Raw genomic sequence first — 11332 nt, forward strand, 5'->3', positions numbered from 1 at the left:
CACTCGTTAAACATAACATTTTATTCTCCTGAAGAAGAATAGTAAACTATTTAAAAATGCTTAAGTTTTGGTTCTCATTTTGAAAATACTACCATTCTTATCTTAGAGCTGCTGACCAGAGTGGAGGGCAGCAAGTCAGCAGGACCGACTTTCTATGCAGATACTCTTAATCAAATAGCAGTTATTATAACACCTTAAAATGTAGGATATCTTCAGTAGCACAGTGTGGTTCACATATTGGGTCTATTAACAAATAGCTCAGCTTTTTAAACACTAGGCCATACCTGTCCATGAAAAATTGGAATTAATGCTTTTTTTTTGTTGTTGTTTATAACAGCTCTTTCTGTTTATAGTTTGGTTTTTTAATAATCTAGTATCATAAAACACATAAATATAGATATTGTTTTCTGTAATGGAATATGAATTCATTTTTTAAAGCACCTACTTTTGTGAAAATGATCATAGTATACCATCCTCTTTTATAACTATCTTTAACTAATTCAGGTTAAATGGTTAAATTCATTTTGTATCTGTTTTTAGATACATGTTTGTTTTATATGAGGAGTTTGTATTAAGGTTTTGCCAGATCAGTGATCTTGAATCTCATAATATCTGGATTTATTTTAATTTACACTTTCCCAAGTATTGGTAGTTTATTGCTGTGAAAAAAAGTATTAAAAGTTCTCTCTCTTTTTTTAATTACACCATAATATAGCTAACAACATTAACTTTGATCCTGTCTTTTTTGTGGATGGTTCTCAGGCTGTCTTGTGTTGATGTCACATGAAATATGTGCATTACTGTCTTTAACAGAAAATGGCAGCAACTGTTTTCCAACGTGCCCCTTGAATATGAGTGTCAAGCTACAGATATTATCTTAGAAATTGATTGTCAACAAACATGTGTATACTACTGGAAAATAATCCCCCTTGTGTTCTGACACTGATTAATTTTGTCTAAATTCGATTTGAGTATTATTTAAGTAAAGCCAATAATTACTAGGACTGAGCAGCCAGTATGATCATTGAAAAGTAATATGAAGAAAAGGTAAAGATGACATTATCTGCTGATATGAGATTACTCTAGGTCATTCTCCACCTATCCATTTACTCACATTTACTCTAAATTTTAAAATAAAGCATCTCAAAACTGAAACATAAATTTTTGCTGACATTCAAACACTTAAGGCAGAAAAGAATACTATTTGTATGTGTTCAGATGATATATATAGCTACAATTATTTGATGGTGTAGCATTATTGGCCTAACAAATCTTAAAACCTTATATAAAAGATCCAAACAAAAAGTGAAGATAGTAAGCACAATATATGAAATATTCTATTGTAGTAGGTTTAGAGTTGTCTTTTAGGAGTTAAAAAAAGAAACGTGGTTAAGGATTTGAAAATACTTATTTTGACTATCTAGAGTAAATGGTTACTGTATCTTTTTTTGGTTTGCTTTTTACATGTATTGGTCTTTTATGTAGGATTTTATTTTTTCGTATAGCAGTTTAATAAAAGTAATTTCTAACTGTATTTGTATTAGGTAAAGTTTTGTATCAATACATGGTTTCTTACAGCTCATTTAATAGTGTATTTTGACAAGGATGTATAAATATGCCATAATACTCAAAACCACACTTCTTAATTTGAAATGTTTAATTTCTTCAGTGGGGACATGATTTCAGACCAGATTATAAGCGTCTAAAAGTGCTTCGAGAAAAGTTTCCAGGAGTTCCGATGATAGCTCTTACTGCCACTGCTACTCCTCGGGTTCGTATTGATATTTTACACCAACTGGATATGAAGAAACCAAAATGGTGAGACTTTGGAAAGATTAGGACTTCGATGACGTAGTACCTTTTAGTAAACTTCTATATAGTGATGGCTCTTGAGCTGCAGACTTGCACGTTAACTGACAAAAAACAAAAGATGACTTAATATCTGTATTTTGAGAATGTGTGTGTATGCACAAGCACAATACTTGGATCATTCACAAAACTTCCAAAGATAAAATAGGTATCACAAAAAATTAGTACTTGGCCTGTAGCTGATCACTCAATTGAAAAAAAAATTGAGTGGACTTAATTTGATTTTTTTTTTACAGCATTCAATGTGTATTTCAGTATAGACTATGAAAACTTGATAGAGATGAAAGCTACAAAAAATATAGCTTTTGAGAATTTTCTTTTATTTAAACTTGTTTAAAATGCTTACTTTTTTAAAAGTGAGATCTTGTTTATTCTAAATATGTAAAAAAAGATAAACTTTGACCTATTATATAGAAATTAGCATAAAAAATTTGATCTCTAAATAATGTTACAGTTGCCAACTTTAATTAGCTAATTTTTTATGATTCAAAAATGAATTGGTCTGCAGAAATAAAATATTGTATGTATATGGATTTAAAGAGTTTTTAAAATAAACAGTAACAAACAGGGGTTTTTGCCATCTAAATCTTTTCTTGTAGTAGTTGGTGAGTTATTATCTTAAGATGCCAGTCATGACCCATCAACCTTTTACCACTTTATTCCTGTAGTGGTTTATTTTTATGGAATTGTGTCTACAGATGAGATTTCTGTGCATCCTGTTTTTATCTATTTCCTGTAGTGTTTACTGGATGTATTTGTTTTGGATTAGTCTGAGTTTTGAGTTTAAGTTTTTATGTAATATTGACCAGCTTCTTCAGAGTTGTGTTTTAAGCTCATAATGACTAGATACTATAAGTATTACTTAATGTTTATCATATCTTTTGTTTAGCTTCCATTTTTCCTCTCTAAATCTGTTCTGTGCTCACAACCTCCAATGGTCCAGCAGTAAGTCTGAGGGCTCACTGCTAAAAACCAGGTTTTGATACTTGTGGTGGGTACAGCACAGATAGCCCATTGTTTTGCTTTGTACTTAACAACAAATAAGAAACAAACAAATTCTTTGCTCATCTGTTGTTTTTTATTACACAACCAATGTATGTACCTGTATTTGTCATACTTTCGTGTCAGAAAACAAAAATCTGTTAAATTACCTTATGATAACATTTCAACTTTGTGTAACATGAATAGTTATTGAGTAGGAAACACAGACTTCCTGTAAAGAACATTATAACAAATATAGGATATATGTGTAGAAATTTGATGTTTAGTAAAAGAATAATGCTATTCAGACAACACACAATTACACTTTTAAATACATGAATACATGATGTACATCATATTGCATGGCATCACAAACACTTCACATATGCTGCCATCCATACTAAGTGCATCAATTTAGTTGTGTTTAGACAGAATTCCTTTTTTCATAGGGCATTTACTTATTTTTTATTCACTGGTGAAAAAGAATAGTCTATTTTTGTAAAACTTATAAATAAATGTTATGCATAAAAAGAGTTTTTGATATGAATAATCTAGTAATAAGAATATCAAATTAAAATTTGCTCCCCAGTGGCACAGCGGTATATCTGCAGACTTACAATGCTAGAAACCAGGTTTCAATACCCGTGGTGGGCAGAGCACAGATAGCCCATTGTGCATCTTTGTGCTTAACTTCAAACAAACAACATTTCATGTATGTTTATAACACAGAGAGAATTATTAGATTAATGAAAATGAGTAAAATTATTAATTATTAAAAATGGTCCATATTAACAATGTAAGACACTGCACACGGTTTTTCACCACATTCATTATTAGAAGAAGCCACAGTTAATATCTAATGTCAGTGATTTAAACTAATGAATGAATTCCAATTGATCTTAAGTGATAGATACAAATATATATATATATATATGTGGCTTGTCAGTAGTTTGTAGTGACGTAAATTAAAATTTCATATATTTTATTGATTTAACGTGCATAGTAAAGTTTACTGTACTTTCATTTAAGTTGTAAGTTCTAAGGTTTATGCTGTTTTACAAAGGCTATTTGAAAACTTGCTAATTTTCTGATTGTACAAGTTAATAGATTATTAGAAGTTAATATTGAAGTTAGTTAATTTTAAAAAATTGTTGTAAAATGGCACTTCTTTTTTAGTAATAAATAATCTTTTATCAGAATAGAAGTAAAATTATGGCTGTTATTTAGAAATGCTTGCATGATGTAAGACAAAATGTTCAGTCTAAATGTATCAATGTCGTATACTGTTTTTCTTATTTAAAATAATTGAAGACCACTAGTCACAAAGTTGTGAATAATTTGATATTTAAGAAGAATAAGTTTGAGAGTGTCATTAGCTAACTAATTTGAAATTTCAATCAAATTAACTATTGAAAGAATTTTGTATGAAATTTGATATGCCTTTTGTTTTATGTTCAAATCATACATTTTCCATTAAAATTGTTGTACTGTTTTGTGTGTGTGTGTGTATTGTTAATAGAACTTTGATGTATCATGACAGTTTGTTGTTTTCTATGCAGGTTTCTTCAAAGCTTCAATCGCCCTAACCTCAAGTATGAAATGAGACAAAAGAAGGGGAAATCTGCTATACGAGATATTATTGACCTCATTAAGTCTCAGTTCAGTGGAATGTGTGGCATCATTTATTGTTTGTCTCGGTAATATAATTCTGCAGATCCTTTCACATAAATGCTTTTAGTTCAGTTAGGTCTGTTTACTAGTGAGAAGGAATTAAATGATATAATTCTGGAGTATTTGAATATACTTTACCTGCTATTTTATGCATTGGATATCGTGTCGTATAGGAAATTTCACATTGTAAATTTTGTTCATTTGTCCCTTTTTTTGCAGGCTCATGCAATTTGCAGAAATCGAGACACGATTTTCACTTGTACAACATTACATGCAGTAATTTTGAAATTTCTTAGTGTACTCTGTCAAAAACTGGTAAAAGCTTTTTAAAGATCATAAGTATCTCGTATACAAATATACAGTTTTATAATTTAGTGTTTTTACTAAAAATATGTTATTTTCATTTTAAGTATAAAAATACTTTTCTTCCTCTTATAGTTTCATATTTCATTTCCATAATCTCTAGAACCTCCTAAAAGGATATCAAAACTTTTTTTAAGGTAAATATCTATATTATATTTTACATGTTCTCTTCAATATCACTAACTCTAACAATTATCATCACCGTAGAATGCAATGAAATAATTAAAATTTGGAAATACAAAAAAGTACATACCTTTTAATTTTTTTCTAGAATATATTTAAAGATTTTTTCCTTTTGTTAAATTCATTATTTCAGGTCTTTTCCTTTTCACATAGATTTAATTTTGAATGTTTTTTTTTTCTTTTCTTGTCATTTACCACTTATTATTAATCTCAAAACAAGCCAACAGTGCCCTCAAAGCATACTGCAGTTTCTTTGGGAGATGTACAAGCCTTCAGCAAAATTTTCATTCAGCACGTAATATCGTAAGCCTTGAGATTAGAATCAAAGTATGATGTATATTTAAAAAATGTTTAAGCCTTTTAATTATGCATCTTAAAACACAACTAATACATAATTAACTAAAATATAATCATAAGACCTATATACAATTTAAACTGTATCTCTGTGTAACATATTTAGGTAAGAAACAACCATAAGTGCTGTAGTCGATCAAGTAGCCAACAATTCTATAGTCAATTTCATGTAGTCCGTAATGACAACTGCATGCCAATTTCAAAATAACGTTGTTATATTATAGCATAAAATGACCTACTTCTAATGACAATACACATGTTATGTACACACCTACATAGGCTATGAAGCTCAAACAAATCTGTTGAAGGTAGGCATGGCAGCTGTTTGGATTTGAAAAAATGTATTACTTATTTAAACTGTATTCATTCAGACAATTTTGAAATGAATGAGTCAAAAGGTCTTGTAAACATCTTATTGTTTAGATGTACATCTACTTAACTACTATTGTATTATTTAAAATACAGAGAGCCAAAGTAGAGAATTTTCATAGCTCAATGGTCATGTGACAATACATCTGAAGTTTTAAGTAGTTTTTTAAAGGTTTATTTTGAAATAAAGGACTTAAAACTTGGATAAAGTAAAGCTTAAAATCATAACACACATTATAATATTAATGTCATTCACATACATTGATATTAAAGGAGTTTAATTATATTTTGAACGTAACACAGTTACGTGCGCAGAAAAGTATTTAAAGGGGCTCCTATTGCGAAAGGGTTAATAGACAGTATTTAATACTTATAAATTTTCTACATTACATAGAAATTAGATACGTAAGTTTAATAACTGTGGGGATGCTGTAACAATCTTTTTACTCTATAATTGGTTGAATTTTCTGTCTTCCTTACAGTACAGCAGTTGCAACAAGAATTGTCTAAATTACTTTATAAAAGTGATAGAAGATATTTATGATATGACTCTGTACAAAGTTTATCTGATCCAGTAAGCTTGTTAAGTATTTGGGTGCTAGTTATGTTCCTGGGTGGTTGGGATTTAGTGTTGGTAAAGGTGTAAATGTGTATAAGTGCTTATGAACATTCTGTTTCCTATATTACCTTGCTCACACAGTAACCAATAAATGTGGAGTTTCCAGTATTATAAATATGGCTTGTTTTTGTGATTGGGCTAGTATTCTTGGCTTAGATTTCTTGATTCATGTTTTAGAAACAAATTATTCACCAGCAAACTGCAAGTTCAACTGGATATTTGCAAAGTATTACCTGTAAGTAAGTAAACTTGGCTACCATATATATATATATATATATGTATTATTAATATTATTTTCAAATAAATACTTAAATGTCTGTTATTTTTCTTCAAACATAAAACAGTAAATAAAATATGTTTGGAAAACAATGATCTCTACTACTTACGATGCTTTGAAGTCCTTGTTTGCACTCGTGATCCATACTTGCTAAGCCTTGTCCAAATTCACATGTGGAGATGGAAAAAATAATAATTCTTTTATACTTTATATAAGCATTTTGGGATACAAAAGTTTTAAGTTACTATACCAATACCCCAAAATCCACTGTAATTTTTCAGGCTTCCTAACTAAATTGTATTTGGGTCTAAAAATATAATTCTTATTCACAACATAGCCTTGATCGTAATGCTTTAAACTTTCCAATGATATAAGAGCTTTTTTCTTGTAAGTAACTTAGGAAGTGTGACAGAATTATGTAGAAGAAATGCATAGCTTTCGATTAGTTATAAAGTTTTTGGTATAAAAAAGCAGGCACAGATAAACAAGTCTTCTCAAATGATGAAGTGGTGGGTGGAGCCAATATGACGGACTTGATGAATATTATGATATCTTGGTAAATAGAAAAATTAGGAGGTTTTTATTTTATATTCTAAATTGCCAATATCGGAAATTTGAATTTGAATTTATAATTCGTATGAAAATATAAATGTTGTATTGTGGGTGTCATCTGACCAAACCTAGGTGGTGGCATATCAGTGTGACACACAAAAATCGATATTTAGCTTTTTTTTAACTTTCTGATTTAGAAATTAACTAATGTATAATACTAATATTTGAATTAAAATTTACAATTTGATACCAGGTTTATCGACATACATTCATAAAATAGTGGTTCAATAACATTTTTAATGTAAGTATACAAACGTGATAGCATGCCCTGTGATCCCTAGCTATCTGTAACAATAAGATTAACCTGAGATCCTAATCATTTTACAGGATCATAATTGGTGAATGCCAAATGTTATCATATACTCTGATAATTAATATTTTAAAATTAAATATAGAGTATTCATTGCTTCTAATCCAGTGTGACCATGTACACTTTTCAACCTGTTGAAAGGAACTTTCAAGCACTATTTTTTCGTATACATATTTAACTAAGCAGTGAACTCATGCCTCAGGAAAATCACATGGGATGTACAAACAATTCTTTTTCAAGAAGCTATGAATCATATTGTTGAACCTTAAAGTACAAATGAATGATTCAGTTTTTTAAAATACACATTGATTCTAAACAAATAACCATGCTGTAGATATTTTTCTGTATGATTATGATTCAATTAAATTTTAAGCTATAATTTATGTATTAGTTGGTTCAGAATTATGAATACTTATTTCATCAAATTTGGTTTCCTTGTCAGTAGTAAGTATGTTTATCTCATTTTCACATTTCATATATGTTGAAAAATTATGTAATTGTTTGTCTAAGAGGCATGTAGAACCATGATATTTAGATAAGTTTGTCCAAAGTTAAACAGTGAAATTAATCTGATTAAGGCAACTTAATTTGGGGGAGGATATATATGATATACACAATATATATTTTGTTTATGATTTGCTGAAAAAACATTCCACATTTTAAAGATGTGAGTAAGAGTGATGGTCAAATCTCACCATTCGGTGAAGGACAGCCCAAGAATTTTTGGTGGATGCTGTTGACTTGCTGCTTTCCCTCTATTATTTTTTTTTTTCGGACAATATTAAAAAAATTCAGCATTTTGTATTAAACTTTTTTGTGTTACATGATAAGCTGGCTCTAATTATAATACAATAAAACTTTGATAGTTGAAAAATACAGATATGATATTTAGGTTTGTTTTTTTAGACGAGAATGTGATGAGGTAGCTCGAGATTTATCTGAAAATAAGATCAAAGCTATTTCTTATCATGCTGGACTGGAAAATGAAAACAGAAATCATATACAAGAGATGTGGTTGAATGACAAATGTCAGGTATTGAAAATACAATCAGCTTTCAGATTTAATGATGTTTTTTTGTGTTGAAGTCTCACTAACTATTTTGAAAGCATTATTTGAAAATGTTTGAAATGCATGCTAGTGAGAAAATACTATCCAACATTTGAGATTTTGTAAGAAATATCACATTATAATAATCATATGATAAATAAATATACCTTGGCTTTATGTTTTAATTAATTCATACTGAGACAGTTTTCACAAATGTTTTAAGTAGTTTTTGTTCAAAAAATTAATTGATCGACATTCTTCCTTAACACAATGCTTTGTAATAATTACCATACTTCATGTTGTTCTCTTGGCAAAATCTAGAATGACTGTACTATAACATTATCAGTCCAGAGAATTGAGAGAGAAAGAAAACATTTCACAATGCTTTATGAACAAAATTAAATTTGACATCTTAAAAAAAGCTTAATATTAAATCTGGTTACACTGTTAAATGCCTGTAATACTAGTAAAATGTGAAAGTTAGTTAAACATGAAATTATAAATGATTAGTAGGCATTCATGTGCCCTTTACAATTTGTATGAATATATTAAAAATAATTTTATCTTGCTATTAAATTATCCAAAAAAGACTTATGTAAGGCAGTTCATGAGAAGTTATCAGATTTACTTGTTGATAAACTTGTTAGATTTCAAATAACCTAGTAATTAAAACAGATGACTATTCCAGGTTATCTGTGCTACCATAGCTTTTGGAATGGGTATCGATAAACCTGATGTTCGATTTGTCATCCACTATTCTATGCCAAAGTCAATAGAGGGGTTTTACCAGGAATCAGGACGTGCTGGTCGAGATGGAGAAACATCTTGGTGTATACTTTTTTACAGCTACCAGGATGTGCAACGTATGCGACGTATAATTGAAAGTAAGATCTTACATATTTTACACAAGAGTATAGCCACATCATGCTTATAAAGTTACTGAAACCTTCTGGCCATTACTTTTGAGCTCTAAACAGTTTTTTGATATCAGTGATAATAATTATCATAATGGGTAGAGAATAGTAGGGAAAGGTTTTTGTTTCAGAGCACTGTGAGCTCCTGGTAGAAGCTTTGATATATTTGAAAAACTTGTTTAATTTTGATATTCATTTTCATCTGTATGTTTTTTGTATTGGTAATAGTTTAATATGCACATATAAACATAAGTACATTTAGATGTTGATCCTAATTTCTAATTCTGTAATGTTGAAGTGAACCATGATTTATTGTTAACCATTCTGTTGCTTTTGGAATTATTTGTTGTGATTATCACTCTTCACGTAATATAAAATCACAGTGATTATGATAATATATACGTTTAATAAAACTGAAAAAACATTATTTTCAAAATACAAAGATGAACTTATAGCATATTTTAACACAATGTTCTTTCTATTTTTGATTTTTCAATTTACTGTTGTATGTAACATTTCACTAAGAATGAAATGATTGTGGCCACAAGCAAATAATTGGTAAGTGTAGAGGGGATATTTGTGCACAAGTTTGCTAATTTATACAAAGGGTTATTATTAACCTATGGTAACAATACAGGGATGAATGCCTAGGTCTTAAAGCCCTTTCTTCCACCACCACTCATTTTCTAATTGATGAACCTGGTTATGAATTATTGCTCTGCATCACAGTTTCCCATACAGAAGGCTTTTGCATGATACACAATGTTTTCCTCTTCTTCTTTATATGCTGTTTAAAGGAGCCTGTTTAAACAACTTAAAATGATAAACGTTTGTGTGAGATGCCTGTGAATGGTATATCATGAATTCCCTTTTGCATTTGTGTCTTGTAGAAGAATTGGCATATTAACTTGGACATGTGATTTTTACTTTGTTTTGGTGGAGCCAGACCTTATTGGCATCTAGTCTATAGAAAGATAGTATTTGCTCATGGTTTAGTTGGTATCAACATATTAATCTGATAGTATACAAATTCCAATATGAGTAGCTACCCCCTCTCACAATTACAGCTATTCTCAAATTGACTGCCCTCTAGTGTGCAAATTTATGCTTGCCAATAGCCTTGAACTGCTGCCTTGTTCCATGTACATGTTACCTGGTTTAGCTGCATTTAAGTATGCAAATTAGCATGTAACAACCCTTCACAAATAGGAATGTCACACCATTCTATTGCAGCTGACTCCCTCCATGCAGTTGAACCCAATTGCCATTTCTCAATTTGGCACAACAGTGTTAAGACCTGGTGCTTGATTTCAGACATTTTCTTTTCATCAGTGCATTTGGAATATATTTAGTTACTGATTTTCCCATTTCAAAATATTGTTTATAATCCACTATTGAGTTGAATCTCTTTATTTGATTGTGAATTCTGTTTCTCATTCAATTACCAGTAGTCAGTCAATATTTTTGAATTCACAATTTACTATTTCGTTTACAATATCTACAGACAGTATTGGTTTTCAACAGCCCGTGACAATGGCTGCAGGTACAGTGTTATTGGCAGAGGTAGTGTCAGCTGTAGTTTGTTAGGAGATGGCATCTTTCATGTGAGCCAAGGGATCTCTCTATCTACAAGCAATTCTGTCATTGTCTGTGGATTTTGATCAGAAAAAATGCAGACTTGGACAGCTCCCCCCCCCCCCCCTTCTTCCCCCCTCGAGGTTCCTCCACCAGTCCCCAATACACGCTTTTTGAATTTTAGTCA

The 11332-nt window shown here is 30.1% G+C and overlaps 1 protein-coding gene across 3 annotated transcripts in view; it reads left to right on the forward strand.

Annotated features, from left to right (window-relative positions):
• Positions 1 to 11332, forward strand: part of LOC106467214 (Bloom syndrome protein homolog) — a 103047-nt gene that overhangs the window by 61793 nt on the left and 29922 nt on the right. For all 3 annotated transcript variants that reach the window (XM_022395348.1, XM_022395349.1, XM_022395350.1), the window contains exons 15-18: positions 1670 to 1818; positions 4410 to 4547; positions 8515 to 8641; positions 9345 to 9540. In XM_022395348.1, the coding sequence (XP_022251056.1) occupies positions 1670 to 1818; positions 4410 to 4547; positions 8515 to 8641; positions 9345 to 9540 (610 nt within the window). The remainder of the gene's footprint in view (positions 1 to 1669; positions 1819 to 4409; positions 4548 to 8514; positions 8642 to 9344; positions 9541 to 11332) is intronic.

Source organism: Limulus polyphemus, unplaced genomic scaffold (genome assembly GCF_000517525.1).
Source record: "Limulus polyphemus unplaced genomic scaffold, Limulus_polyphemus-2.1.2 Scaffold2530, whole genome shotgun sequence".
Taxonomy (NCBI): Eukaryota; Metazoa; Arthropoda; class Merostomata; order Xiphosura; family Limulidae; genus Limulus; species Limulus polyphemus.